Raw genomic sequence first — 21,233 nt, 5'->3', positions numbered from 1 at the left:
GCTTGACTGGACCGTTTATGATTTTTCAGAGGGTGAGAGAAACAAAGATCATCTATGGATCATGTGCATTTCTAACCATACTTGGAGCCCTGGGGAGTGTCCACCAGGGGAATCCTGGTTACATTCACCTGTATACTAAGCTTTGGTAATAATGCACTGTAGACATTTTTACCAATTTGAATTTAAGTTATCAGTAGGTATAATGGAGCACTACCTATTCTCTTTGTCGCTTTATCTTGCAATAGTGATATTAATACATATCCCAAGAGAACAAACAAACTTCTGTGAATAGGGAGCACAGTAATCTGTAAATGAATCGTATTGTCTTTGCTTATCTGCTATTTAGCCTATGCCTTTTCTCCCTCCCCCCTCCATGGCTATGCAGCATTTATATGAATTATAGTAGAGTTTAAGAAGAAAACAGAACAGTTTTACCAGCACTGGTCAACATAACATTATGATTAAATTACATTAAAAAACTTTCTTTATGTTACTGCTCATTTCATACCAACTTTTTGATCAATCTTCAATTTTGCCATAGTCATTGCAACATTAATGTGGGCCTTGCCCAATGGGTCTGCATAAGCCCTTGAAATGGATTTAATTGTTGGCCTTGGGGCGAAATGATCAGATCAGCCCAATTTGGACCAGTACTTGGCAAAAATTACAATGTATGGCTAGCTTTGGAGTCTGAAACAGGTAGTATGAGACTGCTTGGGGTAGAGGCAAGTGTTTTAAATAATGGGAATGATGTTTTCCTTCAAAAGCAGGAAAGGCAAAGTATACATTTTAGAAGTTACACAGGCAAGGGGTTTATTCACATTTGTTATATCTTTTACAGTTATCCTGGCAAATAATTAGAATTTAGTGGGAAGGTTCATGTTTACACAGGTATGTACTGGTGTTTTAAATGACTTTAGATATTTAGATGGCTGTCCAAAAAATTTGGTACACAAACTATATTAATACAAACCAAAGGTTACCTTGATTTTATTGCAGATGTGGTGGAGTTCATAAGAATTTCCAGAATAAAAATAAGAACTAAAGCGGATACTCTGTTTGGATCAGGGTCAAGTTGAATGGTATACCTGAAACATTTAGATCAAACATCAAATGCATAATTCAAAAAATTAAGACATAAAAAGAAAAATTTAGTAATAGTTCACATGCACATGCTACATTGTAAACTTTTTTTTTATTTTTTAAATCCCTTATCCAGAAAACCATTATTAAGAAAGCTCAGCATTATGGGAAGACCATCTCCCATAGAGTGCATTTTAATAAAATTATTCTCATTAACGGCAAAACAATTCTATTGGGTTTATTTACTATGTAAATGATTTTGTATCTTAAAATAATTAAATATTGTGCTAGTTTACAACAGGGGAACAGTAATTTCATACAAGCATGGGATCTCTTATCCAGAATGCTTGTGACATGGGGATTTCTGTATATATGGCACGTTTGCTTAAGTTGGATCAGAACTAAAATACTGATATATTATATTTAAACATTAAAATAAATTGGATTGAACTGCTATCAATATAATTAATGCTTGTGTAGTTACCATCAAGTACAAGATTTTATTATTACAGAGGTAAAGAAAAATAAAATGTTTAAACAGTTGAATTACATACCTGAGAGTCTTTAACCAGTAAATAAAAGAAGGCAAACCTAGGAGGACAATCCACAAATTCAAGTGCAAAATTGTAAAATGCATCTTAAGGCAGTCATCGAGAGCTTTGATTTCTAAAGAAGAAGGCTGGTGGTGAGTTAGTTGATTAGAGTTTATATTGGTATCTGAATCTGTCTTGACAGAGTCCTGTTTTGACGACGTGTCTTTAACTATGTGTGCATTCAATGAAACCTGTAAAACAAAAATAAAACACTACATTCACTTCTTCTTTATAATTCTAATATACAAATATATAATACTGTATTGTGGTGGGAAAAAGGGCATAAACAGTCTCTCTGTTAAACAAAACGCAACGCCCACCCCAGATACACTTGGGCCCAGGTAGCTCCCAACAGGTCCAAGCATCTGATAAACAAATATATGCCATTCTAGCATTTTTCAGGATATCCAGATTGTATGGCTGGGCCTGTTCACAAAGTAGAATTTCAACTTTAAACTGATTTTCTATTTTGATTAACTTTTTATCAGCAGCTGTCCAGTTTGGAATTTCAGCAGCTAACTGGTTGCTAGGGTCCAAATTACCCTAGCAGTCATGCTTCATAGAGAGACTTTATGATGGATAGGAGAGGTCCGGAAAAGAAAGATAAGCAATAAAAAAACAATTTGAATAAAATTGTAGCTTTTAAGAGCAAGTGTTTTATCTATAGCTACCAAGGTCAGAAACCCCTTCTGAAAGCTGAAAAAGGCAGAAGAAGAAAGCAAAAAATTCAAAAAGTATAGAAAATGAACAGAAAATTTGCTAAAGAATATGACATTCTATAACATACTAAAAGTTAATATACTATTAGTATTTTATAGAATGTTGGTTAGACTGCGAGTGCGGATACAAAAAGTTTGTGTGTGTGCAAGTATAAAAAGTTTGTTTACCACTTATTTAAGTGCAGGCAGGGATAGCGAACAAAAAAGATGCTCCCCAACTTAGAAGTGCTGCAAACTGTAAAATGTACAATCTATAGAATCTGGGTACTTAATTGCCCAGATCTGTAAATAGTTAAATGTCTACTGATTAGTCCATGTTGGATAACCAACAGGACCTGATACGGATATAGACTGGGGCCCTTAGAAAGCTATGCTCTCCTTCTGGCTTTCTGCACTACCACAATGTACTGCTATGTGGTGGTTGTTCAGAGTCTTGCAAATGCAGAGCCCCTTGTCATTGGAGAAGCGGTCTCCCTTCCCCTTTAGGAGAGCTGGAAAATGCTGCTTATAATGGTAAATATCTCAAAGTCTCCATAACATTTAAAATGCCTCCTACTTTATATTTTCTTCTTGCCAATTTTGAAATGTTATTGGATGTAGTTGTTTGTGTTTTTTCTTATGACACAGAAAGTCAAAATAAAAAGTAAAAACACTACTTTTTATAACCAATTGCAATAGTACCAAGAAGACAGTTTATGTTTAAGTAGTGAAGTATACTTACATAGTTTTTCATTGAAGAATATAAAATCAGGACCTTTACAAAGAATAAAAATGAAAAGTAAGTTAGATTTACTTGTTTGCTTAAGGTTCCTTTTTTCGCTTGCACCTGTTTTTGTATGACCTGTCCTATCATGACAACTCCTCTGATTATCCCCTGGTACTGCTCAACTTGTGTATGGACAGGCCTGTTTGGTTCCTCACTTGTTTCTGTCCTCTCTTAGAAGTAACCTAACACAGATTTCCATGTCTAGTCACTCTGTAACCCAGCACCAGTCCCTACATTTTCCATGTTGTCGTCAGTTGTTCTCCGTTAAATCATAGCAAGCTTTCAGAACATTTTAGTTCCTTTTTCAAGCTTGAAAAAGGAACTAAAATGTTCTGAAAACTTACTGTGATTATATTAGTTAGCCAATAAAGGTATCACCTTTATACCACTTTTATTAAACAGTAATATCAAAAAATGCGTTTTAAAGTAATAAAAATATAATGCAGTGTTGTCCTGCACTAGTAAAACCGCTGTATTGGTTTCAGAAACACTACTATTGTTTATATAAGTAAGCTGCTGTCTAGCAATGGGGACAGTCATTCAAATGAGAAAGGGTTCAGGTTCACAGCAGATAGCAGATAAGTTCTGTAGAAGATAATGGTGTTATTTGTAATCCACTATTTAACCTGTGCCATATAGCCTTTTTTCAATTTCCACCATTGCTACACAGCAGCTTGTTTATATGAACTACAGCAAGCAGACCAGTTTTACCAGTGCAGGGCAACAGTACGAGATATTTTTATTAGTTTAAAACACTTTAAATATTTTGGTGTTACTGTTCCTTTAATACTTGTGAAGGTTGCTCTGAATTCTGGGCACTCTGCCAAAGTCTTCCTGCCTAATTTAGTTTTTGCAACAAGAATTATTCTCTAATATCTACTGCATTCAAATAGACTCTTAGGACATCCAGTTCATCTACACTGACTGCTCTCATAACCCTGCATCAAGATTGATACTGGCCGGGCAAAAATGCCTTAACCACAATGCAATTTTTTCACTGTGACCTCAATGCTTTTCAGTGAAAGTTTGCGGTTCCCAAATGTTTTGGCTAAATGAAAAAGTGGCAGTTACCCTCATCCCAAGTAAATAGTAATCATGTCCCCTCGCAAGCACATTTTCTCCTAACCTTTATAGTCTTTCCTCATAGTTTAATTGTTCCTAGTTTAATAACTCTGCAGTCTATCCAGCTCATTAATATCCTTTTTAAGATCTGGGGCCAAAAATTGCACTGCATTCTCAAAGCTAGGCCTTACCAGAAATCTATAGAATTATGTCTTCATTCCTTGAGTTAATGCCCTTTTTTAGCCATGGCAGTACTAGTAGCCACTAATGACTGCCTATAGTTATATAGTTTATTATCCACTAAAATCCTCAAATGCTTATAAATTCAGGAGAACACAAACACACCGATATGGGAAGGCTGATTTTTGTGGTCAAGGACAAAAATGCAGTCACATTAAAAAAAAAATGCAACAAGACGCACAGTTTTCTGAGATTAGATTTCATCCCACAAGCATTAACTTTTTTTAATTAAAAAACACTAAGGGGCTGCATTTTGATAAATCGGTCCCATGGTGTATAACTACCATGGGACAGATGAATCGAAATTTTCACAATAGGGGAATTACCCTGCATTTATGAACACTTAACCTTATTTGCCAATTTGCTGCCCAGTTCTTCAGTTTAATACAATTTCTGTGCAAAGCAGCAACATCATGTATGGAACTAAAAGTTTGACACAGTTTAGTATCATTAACAAAAATAGATAAAGTACTTACGTTGCCTACTTCAGGGTCAATAACCAACAAATTAAAAAACAAAGTACCAAAGCCAGACCCCTTGGACAGACTCCACTAACACAGGTCTAATTAAAAATGTTTCACTTAGCACCACTCTTTGTGATGAATTAGTAATCAATTCTTCAACTGAAGAAAGTTATCTCTCCAAGTACAAATATTATGTTGGCCAATATTCCTTAACTTAATCATTATCTTTCTGTGTGGTACTGTATCAAAAGCTTTGGCAAAAGTAGATCACAGCCAGTGTCACCCTAATAGTTAAGCTCTCGTTCATTTCTCAGTTCAAAATCTCTTTGCTTTTCCCATGCACTCATCAACCAATTTACCTTCTTGCTTGTTATTACTATTTACATATTATACAGAAATATTTTTTTTTACAATTTGCTACAAAGCCAGTTTTAGCCTCTGTTTTACTATTTTGCATTTTTATTGTAAATAATGAAAGTTTTAGTGGACCTAGATAACCTGAGTAACTTGAATGCATGTTTTTTTCTAACTAACCTCATTACTAACCTTTCTATCAAACCATAATGGTTATACTTTACTTGTTTACAAGAGACAGGTATGGTTGTTAGGTAGTGTTTTAAATGCATTCTGTTTTTCTGTGTTTAACACTTATGAAAAGACATTCCCAGTTCCCATGTTGCAGAGACGCCCTTTTAAAAACTTTGCATATCATGCAAATGCTCAACAGCACAAGCGCTGGAGATACAGTCAGTATTATTATTATGAGATGCAAAAGACCATCTTTTGCAGTAGGTTCCTGAACAACCTGACAAACAGTTGGAATTTAGTATATAAACAAGCCTGCTAGATTTTTTTCTGTCAGTTTTTGGATAAGCGACCAATAATAATAACTTCACCTACTTGTGAAGCCTCTTTCATTTGTAAAAATAGCTAGACTTCATTCTTACCTTTTAGACGAATAGGTTTAGCATACAACAATGATCATTTTCTTAATGTACCCTTAAGTCTGGCTAAAAAATAGCCCCCCTACACACTGCCCAGTGCTATCCTTGGTAATTTTTGTCAGTGCAGTTCACCCCTCTGTCATTGTGTATATCCATTTCCTTCACAGCATAGTCATGCAATTGTGTCTAGTTTTCCCAAGAAGCCTGACAAATCTCCATGCATTTGCAGACAGCGGGGTTACCAATTTTGGGTCTGATATTTACATAATTTAAATGAATTATAGCTAAATTTACAGATTTCTTTGCAACATTCACCTCACTCCTCCCATAGGACCCCCGACCTACACCATCTTCCCCATAATGCACAGAACCAGATCTTTTAGGCCAATAGCAAACGAAAAGATTTGCCACCCACCAGCACTACCCACAGGTGACAAATGCCCTGAAAATCCCCTTATTTTAACACTATGGTAACTGCATAAAAAATACTTTACTGTGGCTATTCGGTGTTTGTTATTTAGCACCCAGGAATGCAAAATCCTGGATAAAACTAAACTACAAAGCTTAAAATATAAAAACAGTTTGTAAAATATTAAAATAACAGATGTTGCTTTATTTTGCTACCAGCCTGTTTAGAAAGCAGCTTAATTTTGTTTGATATTGATAATGTTAACATGCACAAAATTATTTGGGACATTTGCTTACTCTGATTATACATATGCCTATCATGTTTAATTTATTTGGAAGGCCTTTATTTTGACACTCCAACAGTTTACATAATTCTGAACAACGGACATAAATTACATTTATATTGACTTAGGACCCCCAGACTATTGGTTATGTTGGATGCATGCATTACAAGGGCAAGATAAGTACAGGAAGCCCACTGACACAAATAACATGTATCAAGAGATTTTGATCATGAAAGTACTTGAAACACTTAAAGGGCACCTGTCACCCATAAATGGTTTCCCCCACCAAAAGTACAGGCTATGAGAACCCACACTCTGGTTGGGGGTAACAATAGTCTTTGTTTTTAAATATAAATTTCCCCTGCTGCACCTTCACTGGGAGGGAGCTCCTGGTGCGGTAGGCCATGTTGTGGTACAGTTAGGCACGTGAGTGACACCACATGTACACGCATAACAAGTATACTATAAGTATTGGTTGTTATGCTCATATGTACCACTAAACATGGCCGCCCACACTGGGAGAGCTTGTAGGGGCATTTAAAACAACAAAACTTTTGTTTCCCCCAAAATCGAATGTCAACGAAGTTTTTCTTTTCATGCAACAATTCATCTAATAAGCTTCTATGAATTTGATTCCAAGCTTTGAGATGCAAACACTAAAACATTAAAAAAAAACAAAAATTCTATAAGACAAAAATATTAGAAACACAAGTATTACCTTGCTCAAGTAACGCAGAAAAACAAGTAATAGAGAAAATGTGCCACAACTCCTCCAAGAAATAAAAGCAAAGAACAAAGTCTCAGCATATACTCTGTATGCGATACATTTGCTTTCCTTAGGAAACATAGAAGGCCTGTTGTAAAGAGGGACAAAAAAATATAAAACATAAGAAAACATTACATTTTTTATGTAATGGTAATTCACAATATGCCTACAGTAAATTCATAATCTGCCTACAGCAACACCTGAGATTATGATATTAAAGCGGTCAGGTAAATGGCATGATTCATTTTTAGCTTTTAAAATAATTTAGATGCCATATGCACATTCATCAATAAGCAAGTTCAAATAAAGGGAATGCAGTTGAAGGGTAAATAAAGTTTGTTTAGAATGTGAAATACACAAACAGGTTACATAAGGTTGATAGGATTTGAATAGCATAGGACTCCACCACTTCTCAAGTACAGCTGCAACCTATTGTAGATTCTCTTAAGATAGCATTTGAAAACTGTGTTAAAGGGATATTATCCTAAGCCCTGTTCTAAATACATGTTCTGTAATGCACAAATACAAACTTTATTTATAGTCGAAAATTTATTTTTTGGGATTCATTGTGCTTTATCTAACGAGCCACCCTCCAAAATATTAGGTAGGGGCAGGAGGGGAGAGGCAGGCAAGCTCTAGCAACGGTGTCCCAGATATATGTAATTTACCCCTTGCATGTTTTGTTTATTTAAGGGAGCTGTGAATCCTGATAAAACACACATGGAATCTCCCCCCCCACACACACACACATTAAGGAAAATTGCCACAAAGCCACAATGAAATTAAATTTAGGGTTTAAATAAATTGCTAATCAACCTATTCTCCTTTTTATTTATCCTTTACTTTACATTGTCTCGACATTTAGGAAACAGGTTTGTATATACTGTATGATATTATGCATGGACAGCACCCAGTTCCATTAAAGTTACTCAGTAAGCCTAACCTAACACAATGTTAATTACTTTGTAAAAAGAAGATATATTTTTTAGGATAGTTCCACTTTGAAGATGTGAACTATGTTGGATGAGCAGATAGGGGAGCAAATGTAGTATTTTTGAGCATTACCGTGCACCCTAAAGTTTGAAAGGTGTCTGAACTGATGTGGCCTGAGTCAGCCTACACAGACAAATTGGTGCATGGCCACAATTACATTTGAATTCTGGGAAATAATGTGGCATTGTAGGAAAAAAAAACATGGCGAATTGCAGTAGAAAACTGCAATATGCACACTGTGAATGGTAAGAAAATGGTGCAATGTATTGTGGGACTGTGATTAATGCAGTAGCTATTAGCAGACAGGTGCAAATACAAGAGCAAACCTGGCACTTTGACCTTCTTATTGGTAAACAAAAACATATAGCCTTTATGTTACAATGCCTAACTTTGGTATGATATATGATATTAAGGGACTGCAGGGCACAAATCAGAAGTTTAAAGAGATTATTAAGCAGAGGTTTAGAAAAAAGAAAAAAAAATGGATTCAGCATATGCTTTGTCATTGGTAAAGCAAACCAGACATGCAACATTGGTTAATGGAGTACAACAAAGGCAACAGGAGGCAGATTGACTTTTCAATATGTCAATAATTCAGATATTGCCAAATGAATAGAGGGTGTCAAGAACTGTTCCCAGCATAAGGAAATGTGTGAGGTTCTCTGGCTTGCATGTAAACTGGCTGGTCACATGATGGTCATCTGGTCTAAGGAAGACTACATACGTGGCTAATAACTTTAGATCTATCGTAAAAATTCTGTTTTTTCTTGCAATACTTTCTTGTACCATTTGCTGCCTCCTGTTTAAAAAAAAAAAAAAAGATCCTACGTGCTAAAGAAAAAAAATGCAATATATTATCATTAAAATATTGAGAAATGTTCACAACCCAACACAGAACAAGAATGGTAAGTAATTTTAGATACAATAATAATAAGCCATGATATTGTCCAGCACAAGAATATATCATCATACCTTTTTAAGTATATCCAGAGTGAGGAAAGTATTCTGACCGCTGCCTGGAGACCAATAGAACTCCAGTAAGCTATGCTTGTACCAAATATGAAGAAGAACAAGGATGCCAATGGAAACCAGAAGCCATAGGCATGTAATTGGACAGCATCCAGTTGTGGGAGCATCAACCCATCCCAGTAATTTTTAAACCATTTGTAACTATATGGAAGAAAAAATAAATTATCACAACATATACAGGACTATAAGCATAAGAATTCTTAGCGGTTTTCGTGACCATTGGAAAACAAACACTTTTGTAAATAATTTAATGAATGCATCCTTGTACTCTGTTAATTCTTGTGCCATATGCCTACTTTAAATAGTATATTAAAATTAAAGTGACACTGTCATGGGAAAACATGTTTTTTTTCAAAACACATCAATTAATAGGGCTGCTCCAGCAGAATTCTGCACTGAAATCCGTTTCTCAAAAGAGCAAAAATTTTTTATTATATTTAATTTTGAAATCTGACATGGGGCTAGACATATTGTCAGTTTCCCATCTGCTCCCAGTCATTTGACTTGTGCTCTGATAAACCTCAGTCACTCTTTACTGCTGTGCTGCAAGTTGGAGTGATATCACCACCCTTCCCTTCTCCCCCCACCCAGCAGCCCATTTTCAATGAAAAGGTAACCAGATAGCGGCTCAAGATAACAGCTCCCTGGTATATCTGAACAGCACTCAGTAGTAAAAATCCAGGTCCCACTGCAACACATTCAGTTACATTAGGTAGGAGAAATAACAACCTGCCAGAAAGCAGTTCCATCCTAAAGTGCAGGCTCTTTCTGAAAGCACATGACCAGGCAAAATGACCTGAGATGGCTGCCTACACACCAATATTACAACTACAAAAAATACACTTATTGGTTCAGGAATTCAATTTTATATTGTAGAGTGAATTATTTGCAGTATAAACAGTGTAATTTAGACATCAAAACTACACCATAAAAATTATGACAGAATCCCTTTAAGGAATTGGGGAAAAGGACAAAGAACATTTTCTATAGCTTATTAAAAAATTCTCCCTGTTGGTGTGACTCGCAAGGGTATGGTTCAATCCAAAGTAGGAGGAGATAAGACAACTCCTCCTATAAAATAGTCACTCCCACTATTCTTTCCACAGTTCATATAACAAAAAAGGGTATCCATCAACTAATTAAAAGAATTAATGAAGTGTAATAAAGTGCAAGTGCTCAAGTCAATTATAAATAATTAGTGATTTAGGTTCCTAATTTGTGTATCAACACAAAGGGGCAGATTTACTAAGCTCGAGTGAATTTTCGAAGTTAAAAAAGTTGGAACTTCAAAGTAAATTTTTGGGTACTTCGACCATCAAATAGGCTATATTCGACTTCGTTTCGTAGTAAAAATCGTTCCAATATTCGACCACTCAATAAACGAAGTACTGACTCTTTAAAAAAACCTTCGACTTCATACTTCGCCAAATTAAAGCTACCGAACTGCAATGTTAGCCTATGGGGACCTTCCAGAGCACTTTTCTAAGTTTTGTTTGGTCGAATAAAAATCCTTTGCTCGATTGCTAAAAATCGTTCGATTAGAATGATTTCTATTCGATCATTCCAACGCTAAATTCGGTGAAAAATCCTACGACTTAGATATTCGAAGTTGAAGGATTTCAATTCGTGGGTCGAATTTCGAAGTTTTTTAACTTCGAAATTCGACCCTTAGTAAATCTGCCCTAATAAATCTGACTGACTAAATAAATCCAAGGACACTGCCTGGTAACCAAAGTGCTTGTGCCAATAAATAATTCATTAAATTGACTGATTAATTAATTAATTGGATTGATGTTTCAGTAGTTATTGCCTTGATTAAAAATTAGATATGAAACTTGAAAATTATCCCAAAATCTACTAATTACAATTGTTTTTCTATCTAATGCCCTGGGATACCACAAAGTAAAAGACAAGGCTGGAACCCTGGGAATGCAGTCTCAATATTACCTCATCTAACTCATAGAACCATAGAAAGAAAGGAAGATTTGGAGAGAAGATGCAAGGAGAATATTACAATATATTTGATTAAAAAATTCAGGGGGAGGCCTGGCGCTGCCAAACTTTTTACTTTATTATCACGCCTCACAACTGGTTTATGCTCACTGGTGGCTCACGATTGATATGAATAATCATGCCCTTTTGGCGGAAGCGGCGTGTGCCACCTCACTAGAGGTTCTGGCAAATAATTTGTACAGAGGAGAAAACTCCACTTTTCCCCACACTACATCTATGACCCCAGTGATAAAAATTTTTAATCAATATATTAGGCGCATGTACCCCCGCCAAGACACATGATCGCCTGGTACCCCCTTATGGGAGAACTCCAAACTCCAACATTTTAAGGGGCTTCCCGATTCTAGGCTTTGGGCGTCCGTGGGAATCAAATACTTAGCCCAGATTGTAGAGAGAGGGCAGCTTAAACCCTTCCAGGCCTTAAGAGTAGAGCGCCAGCTACCAGCTAATATGATATTTCGCTATCTGCAACTGAGCTTCGGGTCTGCCCTTTAGACTTAAACCAATGCAAGCTTGAAAGATACCTCAGACAGCCGGGGCTGAAAAAAGCAATATCATGGATATATGCTATTTTACAGAACACTTTGGGCTCACATATGGAATGATTACGCCTAAAATGGGAAGTAGATATTCCAGCAATGGATGAGGAGGCTTGGAAGGGTGTCAGAGCAAATTCCAGAACTTTCCATGTCAAATAGGGATAGACTAATACAGATAAATATTTTCAATAGAGTGTATCTTGCCCCCCAACGACTTGCCAAGATATACCCGGGTACGCCAGACACATGCTCCAAATGTGGGGAGAAGGTTGGAACTCTCTTCCACGTGTTCTGGGAATGCCCTAGTATACAAGGCTACCGGGGGAAAGTACTAGAATTCATTCAAACTAGGTTTGACTTACCGAATATTCGCTCCCCGGAGCTTTGTCTAATGGGTCACACCGAACCTCCTACTTTCCCCCAGTGCCAGAGACTATTTCATTTGCAATTGCTGTATTATGCGAAGAAAGCCTTGGAAGGATACTTGCCCCCCCACTTTGAGTCGCTGGAAAAGATTGATAAACGAAATACTCCCCCTGCAGAAGGCAGTGTATTTAGCTAGAGGGTGTCCGGAAAAATTCCAAAAAATATGGGGTCCTTGGCTTGAGCTGCCTGACACCGCCACTCACATGCACCACGCAATGACTTAGGTCTGGTTGAATTGCTCCTTATGAAGTAAATGCATGCATATTGCTTTGATGTACCTAATATGTAACCTTTGACTATCCTAGGTAACCAATTGTAAGACATTCTTATGTTTTCTTCAGTACTTTTCTATGTCTTTTTGAAAAAAGTTAATAAAAACAAATTTAAAAAAAAAAAGAATTCAATTCGATTGAGTCATTAGGCTTTACACTGCCCTAACATGCTTTTCTCTACTCAGCTTTATCGAAAGGCAGAAATGACAGTTTCTCGTGCGCAGCATCTTTTAACCTCTCGCTCAATTCCTGTTTGCGTCTAGCATCGCTCCCATCACCGTCAATCTCTATTCACCCAATGATCTGTCTGTAAAGTGCCCAGCGTGTGCTTCAGTAGATGTGAACCTGCACAGTGAAGTCAAACCGCACTGGAAAAACCTCCACACACCCACAGTTTTACCAGCCATTCCGATTCCAATTTGTCCAGGGTTCCCTCATTCAAAGCCCATTCCAACACGGACCTGCCAGGTGACGTCAAACCACACTGAAAGAGCCTCCACATGCTCACTATCTAACCAATCACTCAAATTGGTTCAAGGTTCCCTCAAAGCTGATTCCAACAACAATCAATCTCTATATCTTTAATGGGAATCACTAGCTTCACATTACACTGGGAGGGGGCAGACAATACAAGTTATTGGAAGACGTTATTCAATATTCTCTCTTTATATGAATGAATGCACTAATTTCATTTTGAGGTCTCTACGTGCAAAAGGTGAATCTACTCACAAAGGGCATCAAACTGTTCAGTGGATCCTTGGCATTCATATTTAGGATGCTTTATCTTTGAACCTAATGGCATGTGGGAAATAAGATTCTGGAAATACAAGCTCTCATTGAATTTTTAGATACGTCATCAAAAAAAGTCTGAGGCGGCCCCTCCATGACAAATTGTTGGCAGCAGTGGTAGACATCACCTCAGAAACACAGTGGGTGTGGTTATAAGAACTTTTAACCACAAACTGAACTTCCCAAAATTAGTCTGCACACCACCACCCAGCTACCATTTCTCCTGATTTGCTAGGTTACATTATTTTGCTATCAGGCTATTTGCTATTAGGAAGCACCTCCAGGGGAAAAAGTTGGCCGTGCGTCCACATTATAAGCCGGACTTGACTCTTCCTTTAACCCTCATGAAGTATGCAATGTTATAATGTTACTGCACTGATTAATATAGACTTCCATAAAGTTAAAACTGTATTGATGAATTAACCAATCAGTATCATACTATTGAGTATCGTATGGTGGGAATCACAGGAATTTTTCACAAACTATATGTCTCTGAATTCTAATCTGTTTACAGAGCAATCCTCAGATGGCTTACTTTTAAAAGAGGAACCAATATTTTGAACTTCATTACAATGTAACATAGTAATAGAACATTTTCAGAAATATTTGGCTAAAACAGTGAAAATTTGGCAATTTAAGAATTAAATATACTTACTTTAAAAGATATTTGCATATGATTAATACTGGATCAACTTTATATGGTTTTGCTGCCACATCAAATGATAAATCTAAGTCCATACAGCTTCCTGAAAAAAAAATATGATCAAAAATATTTTAGCAAAATATTTCGGTCCCCCACATGTACCGTCATCAGGAGGGTAAGAAAATAAACAGGAAACCACAAATAAATGATGAAATGATCCTCCAAGCCACCAAATTGGCACCAATATTGTTGCCAGACAACAACCCCAAACAGTTGGTTCTGTTCGAATGTTTTTATAAAATGAACTACCTGCAGTGCCAATCAAATCCTTTTTCAGGGAGTTAAAAATTTTATTTTAGTGCAACAATAGTATAGGGGCCTATAAGAACATGTATGACGCTGCATGCAGGTCTGGAATGGTAGTCAAAATAGGCCCTGCCATTTCAAGTTCAAAGAGGCCCACACAGCCCCTGACCAGCCCACTGAATAGTGACTGTCTATAGCATCATACAGCAGCCCCTCTGGCATTAGCCAGAACCCACTGATTGCCAGTCCGGGCCTGCCTGCATGATGTGCTCTGTACAGGACACTGGATGGAAAATCTGCCACTCAGAGATTTTGCAGAGAGAAGCACCAGGATGTACAGCTAGTCCTGTCCTTACACTCCAACAGTGAAACACATTTCACAAACTGTTAGGTATATACCGTATAATGTGAAAAATTTTAGTCCATTATATCGTGACTGTAATAAAAGGAATTACTAAAAATTGTTGTTTCTTTATACTTTGCAACAGTGATTGTCTTTCAATCTCTATTGCATTTTATAAACTCCTTAAAGGAACAGTTCAGTGTGACAAAACAAACTGGGTAAATAGATAGGCTGTGCAAAATAAAAAATATTTCTAATATAGTTAGCCAAAAATGTAATGTATAAAGGCTGGAGTGACTGGATATGTAACATAAATAGCTAGAACACTACTTGCTGCTTTTCAGCTCTATAACTCTGAGTTAGTCAGCGACTTGAAGGGGAGTCACATGGTACATATCTGTTCAGTGAGTTTGCAATTGATCCTCAGCATTCAGCTCAGATTCAAAAGCAACAGATATGACCCATGTGGCCCCCCCTCAAGTCTCCAAATACTCTTATCTTCCTACAATTTCATCTTAATGACAAATGTGCCTAATACATAATGTCCACAAACTAGATGAATAGAATTTCTGTCCTAAAGGCTCTATGCAAATCATAAACAAACTCCATGACCATTGAGTATTCAATAACTAATTATGCCATGGCATAAATCTATACCATGACCTATAGTATACGTCATAGAAGCACAGGAAATAACAGGTAACTATATAGAGTTGCAATACATGCTATAAAGTAAAACCGGATTACCTTGTATCAAAATAGAATGTAGCTGTGCGCCATAGGCAAGAAGTAAATTCGCAACAATGTACACAGGTAGGTAAATTCCATGAAATCGAACAATCTGTAAAAGAGAATTTGCTACACTTTATTGATGTCCGGGCCGGCCTGAAACCTGTGGGTCAGGGGGATTCAGGCTACTGTAACAAAAACCTTCGGGTCACACCGACGGCTTCCGGCCCATCAATTTGTAGACTCATGCTTGCCCCGCCCCTTTTGTGACATCCCTGTGGGGCAGGCGCGGGTCTATTAATGGAGGGGATGGAGCCGACTGGGCCGGGTGCGGGTTGGAAAAAACTCAAACATAGTGACTAATTACCAATAGTGTATAACTCCTGTTCTCTGACAACAACACAGATGCTGCTTCGTCTGCAAGGTAGTTAACAGCCTGTCAACAAAGTACAATTTACAGGTTCCTGGAGCCTGACCAAAGTACAGTAGCCAAAAGGTTAAAAGTGAGCAATTAATATAATTTTTGTTCAGTCTACAAGAAATTAGAGGGAACAATGGAGGTCACGTTACTGGGTTTTCTGAACTCCCTCTAGCTTTTCCATTGGGCTTTCCAGGGAAGAAGAAGCGGTGTGATTTAAGGTACTGTGAAACTGAACCATTACAATTTTTTTTCTGATGCTTTTTTCATAAGACAGTTTTTTCTGTTCTTTGGTAAATTAGTATAGTATTACTCCATCTTTTTTAGGAACCCCCCTAGTTATTATATATTACCTTATTCTCTGGGCTGGTACTCCAGTTAGTAGAAAACTGCACCAGGCTGGGATCCCACTAGTGATGTGCGGGCCGACCCAATACCCGCAGGTTCGGACCGACCTCACAGGTGGCGGGCGGGTGCGGGTTGAGCTCTTCTCCGGCTCTCCCCGCTCCCCACCGTAAAATGCCAGCTTCAGACTTCTGGGTTCCTCTTTTATAGACGCTGCACCTGCTCGCCCGCCCCTTTTGTGATGTCATTGGTGGGGCAGGTCGGCACGAGTCTATAACATCAACCCAGAAGTTCGGGCCAAGGGAAGGTGGTTTAGGGTCAGTGCGGATCGGGGGAAAACCGATAGAGCAACCCTCTTCTAACCTTAACACTTCCACATAGTTGCATTTGGCACCACTGGGTCCATCCCACCCCATATCAAATAGCAGTGTGTTTACGGACGCACGGGAACTCTGGAGCTACTGCCACCTCTGAGGTTGGCTGTAGCCCCAGGGTTCCCCACAGCATCCTGCAAAAATGAACTTATGCCTAAAGAATCTGCCACACATTTCCTACTGATACAGATTGATTTCCATCCAGAAATGATGACATCCCAACACTAAAGGTTTTTATTGCAAATGCAAATTTGAATATGCATGTTAGGGTGTGGATCCGGTTCAGTATTTAAATATTTGGTTAGAGGACTCTATTGAGTCAAACACAAACATCATGGTTTCAGAACATTACCAATAAAAATTACGTGACATTTAAAAAAAAAAACATGAGTATGTGAAAATATAACCACTCACCTGGCCAAGAATTTGTGAAAATGAAGTAGAAATGGTGACCTAAAATCAGAGACAAATGCTTATAAGTAAAAGGATATTCTACTGCATAATTAATTCTGGCAGTCTGCAGCATACAGTACTTGAGATAATTTGCAGATTACTTAAAATGCAAATTTGTTTTTTTACAGTGAACATTTTTGTGATGATCTCATTAAGGACTGCTTATAAATTATTAAAACGTTAGAAGAGCTTTACTATGGTAAGAAAGAAAATTATTTTATATTAAACTTTTCTTAACATTTACCTTGTTTAATTTGGGTTGGAAAAAGACAGTCCATCAAGTTTAACCCCATCAACAACCCCAGTGCACATGTATCACACATGTAAAAAATCTATAAACTCACAAATATGAACTGTTTGGAACTAACTGTAGATCCTAAGATCACTGCAACTATGAATATTACACTTGTTCAACAAGTCATTCAAGCCAATCTAAACAGTATACCTCACTTTCCTCACCTTCTCTGCTTCAAATGAAAGTTAATTTCCTCAATGCTAAAGGGGTGGCCTCAAAACTGCACTGCATGCACAAGGTGAGGACTTACCAGGGATCTATAAAGAGGCAAAATGTATGTTGTTATCCCTCGGGTTAATGCCCTTCTTATACAAGACAATATTTTACTACCTTTAGTGACACTGCCTAGAGTTACACAGCTTGTTATCCATGAAAATCCTCAAGTCGTTCTTGATACACCTAACACAATACCATTAGTGAATAACTTGAATTTGTTTTTTCTACTAAAGTGCATAACCTTACACATACATCCACACTGAACCCCATTTGCCAGTTTGCTGCCCAGTTTTCCAGTTTAGTCAAATATCTGTGCAGCAAAGTGGCAGCATGGAACTAATAGTTTTGCACAATTTAGTATCATCAGCAAAAAATAGTTACAGTACTTACATTGCCTCCAGGTCATTGATACACAAGTTAAAAAGCAAAGAACCAATGAAAGACTCCTCCACTAACACACTCTAGCCAAGTACAAACACTATGGGGCAAATTCACTAAGAGCGCAACTTCGCCGCACTTCGCCAGGCGTAGTTTCGCCAGGGCTCCGCAAATTCACTAAAATCCGAAGTTACGCACAGGGGTAGCGTAAGGTTGCGAAGTTGCGCTAGCGTTGATTCGCTATATAAAGCGAAGTTGCGCTAGCGAAGGCTAATTTGCATACGGCGCGAAATTCAAATTTCAATGGAGGAACACGTATCTGCATTACAAATGCCTAGAAAACCTTCAAATCAGCAAATAAAAATTTTATTTTGCCCTACACATGTGCCCACTGTCTAGGTAAGTTGCCAGGAAATGTAGGGGGGAGGAAGGGGAGCCCCAAAAAATTTTCGATCTTTTTCAGCCTATCACCCATCATGTAGAAAACACGCCAGCGTTTTTTGGGACTTAGAAAAAAAATTGACTTTTAAAAATTGACTTTTTTTTTAAACAACCCCTATCTACTCTATTGCGCTTCGCCAGGTCTGAGGTGGCGAAGGAAGTCTAGCGTAAAAGGTAGCGTTCAGTACACTGCGCAAGTTAGTGAATTTGCGTAGTTTCGTCGCTAGCGAAGATTCGCCTGGCGTAAGGTTGCGAAGTAATACTAGCGAAACTACGCCAGCGTTAGTTAGTGAATTTGCGCAGTAGCGAAAATGCCAAACGCTAGCGAATTAACGCTAGCGTTCGGCGCTTCGCGCCTTAGTGAATTTGCCCCTATGTTCCAGGCCAATATGCATTAATTTTATGAGTAACCTGTGTGTTACTCTACCAAATACTTATGCAAAGTACAACCACAGCCATCCTAGTGTCTATGTTTCTTCTTACCTCTTCACAGAAGGTAAGTAGATTAGTAAAGCAATTAGAACAGTATGGCATACTCTTTTATGCATAAAGCTATGTTGGCACAAAATCTAAGAATTGTGTTTTTTCAATGTATTCAACTTCCAAAAACCTTTATCTCCCCCTCCAAAAGCTTCCTACCAGTGATGTAAAATGAACAGGCCTATAATTTTCAGGATCAGAATGGGATTCATTTTTGAAAAGTGGTAGCACATTAACAATTAGACTATCTCTCGGCACCAAGTCAAATCTCAAAGACTCCTTACAGATTTTGTAAATAGATTTGGCAATAACAGAGCTACCAATCTGTCCAGGACCTTTGTTTACATTCCAATTTTCTAGTCTATTTTGAATTTCCTCACCTATGCATTAATAGTTATAATATTAGATTGGTCTATTGAAAAATGAAGACTTCATTAGCTGGTTCCTCAGTTGTGTAGGCTGATGGAAAAAAAACTCGGAATTCACACTTTTTTTCTCTCTGCACTCAACCAATTAACCAACCCTTCCTGCTTTATTTTATTTTTTTACTGTTTACATATTTAAAAACTATTTCTGGATTCATTTTAATCCTTATTGCAATGCAATTTTCATTCTCTATTTCAGCCATTTTGCATGGTTTATTGGTCTCTTTGTACCCAATAAAAGTTTCAACTGTCCTGGTTAACTTAAAGGGGAACTCTGGCTTCCAAACCAAAATTTGATAAAGAGGCCCACATAACACAGAAACCCCTAATATACCCATCACAGTTATCGTTTTCTACAAAAAGTATGAATAAAATCCATTTTCTATGCTGAAATACAGCTGGTTAACAGTCCTCTTTCTGCATCATTTGAAATCCTGGCAGGGAAGGAGGGACTAAAACACTGATGTTACAAATTGTAACAACTTCTCCACAGCTTACAGACAGCATGCATGAACTACATATCCCACAATGCATTGCACTGTGATGTTCAATTCCTTATTGAAATCACATGTGCAGGGAATTGTGGGGTTTTGAGGAAGCAGGCAAAGGACAGATGGCTGCTGATACAAAGTAACAGTAGTCAGTCAGCTCAGCAAAGTAGTCAGACAGATCAGCAGGAGAGCAGGGGGCTAAGCTTAGAAAACTGTTCGAAACCATTAAAAATTATGAAAAATCTGCATATTTTTAATTGATGTAAATTGCAAAGTTGGTTGAAATTATGTTTACTTTTCAAAAAGCGTAAGTTATGTTTTTTGTGAAGTTCCCTTTTAAATTACTTAGGGCCATGAGATTTGTCACCCATGATTACCAATATCCCAAAAAAGATTTTCCATAGTATAACCATTATAATTGTCACAAGCTTACTCACGGCAATCTTGCTTAATCCCAGAAAAATGCAGAGAGGCAACTTCCAGCAATTAAGAAGGATCACCACAAGTAAAGGTTTTATTTTGTTGATCTTAAGGTAGAATACACCAATGATAATTTTCCTTGTAACACTAAAGTCCAGCTGAAATCTCTACCTGCAGGGCTTCCAAACCCACATCCTTGTTACCCTAAATTGAACTATAATGAGCAAAACTGGTAGAAAATGAGACTGTCTCTGTCTCAAAATGAACATGGATCTCTTGATATTTTCCTAAACAAAAAAAGAACAACCTCAGTAAGACTTTCAGGCATACAAGATGGTGGAGGGCATTAGGCATAGTCCTAACAGCAACATCAGAATGCGGGTCTATATACTTCACTAGAGATCAATTCTAGCCTGCTCTCCAAGGAAGACTTAAATGTGGTAGCCAAGTTAGGGACAAGACACAACAAGGCACACAAGGCAAACATGGTGGAAATAAAGAATACATTCAAGCCATTGGTGATGTACATTCCTAACTTGATGATAAGTTACAGATAGTCAAGATCACATACGTTACATGGTTGAGAGCACCTATAATAAGTTTAATCGGTAGAGACAACGAACAGCACAACTTTATTTACTTCATTAGGAAACATTTAAAGATCATCAACATGGGAAGACAATTGAATTTACGAATAAATGTGCAGCAAACTGTCATCTGTACAATACTGTATATGCTATCTTTAACACTATACTTGGCCCCGGGCTTTCCATCCCATAACATTTTCTGGGTCCAACACTCCCATGATTTTAGGTCGAAATCACGGGGCACCATGGCAAGCACAAAATCACTGCCAGGGCTCTGAGGTCTGCTTCCTCAGTGATTTAGCCAGGCCCCTAAAGATCTCATAGCACTAGACAGGATTCATAGATTGTTGGGAGCCCAGAAAAATAGAGAATCCTAGAGATGTTATCTGTCCCCAAATTTACAAAGATATACATCATGCCCAAAATTAGAAATCAAACGACATACACATTTTATAGTTATAGATTGGTGGCATAGTGGGGTCAGGTAGAGGCAGTGCAA

At 37.6% G+C, this 21,233-nt stretch overlaps 1 protein-coding gene across 1 annotated transcript in view; it reads right to left on the bottom strand.

Annotated features, from left to right (window-relative positions):
• pgap1.L (post-GPI attachment to proteins 1 L homeolog) overlaps window positions 1-21,233 on the bottom strand; it is a 90,230-nt gene that overhangs the window by 8,337 nt on the left and 60,660 nt on the right. Inside the window, 8 exon segments of the mRNA NM_001094241.1 lie at window positions 984-1,088; window positions 1,638-1,867; window positions 3,117-3,149; window positions 7,282-7,417; window positions 9,295-9,492; window positions 14,046-14,136; window positions 15,430-15,523; window positions 16,963-17,001. Of these exon segments, the coding sequence (NP_001087710.1) occupies window positions 984-1,088; window positions 1,638-1,867; window positions 3,117-3,149; window positions 7,282-7,417; window positions 9,295-9,492; window positions 14,046-14,136; window positions 15,430-15,523; window positions 16,963-17,001 (926 nt within the window).

This window comes from Xenopus laevis, chromosome 9_10L, assembly GCF_017654675.1.
Source record: "Xenopus laevis strain J_2021 chromosome 9_10L, Xenopus_laevis_v10.1, whole genome shotgun sequence".
Lineage (NCBI taxonomy): Eukaryota > Metazoa > Chordata > Amphibia > Anura > Pipidae > Xenopus > Xenopus laevis.
This window is presented reverse-complemented; position numbering and strand designations above follow the sequence as displayed.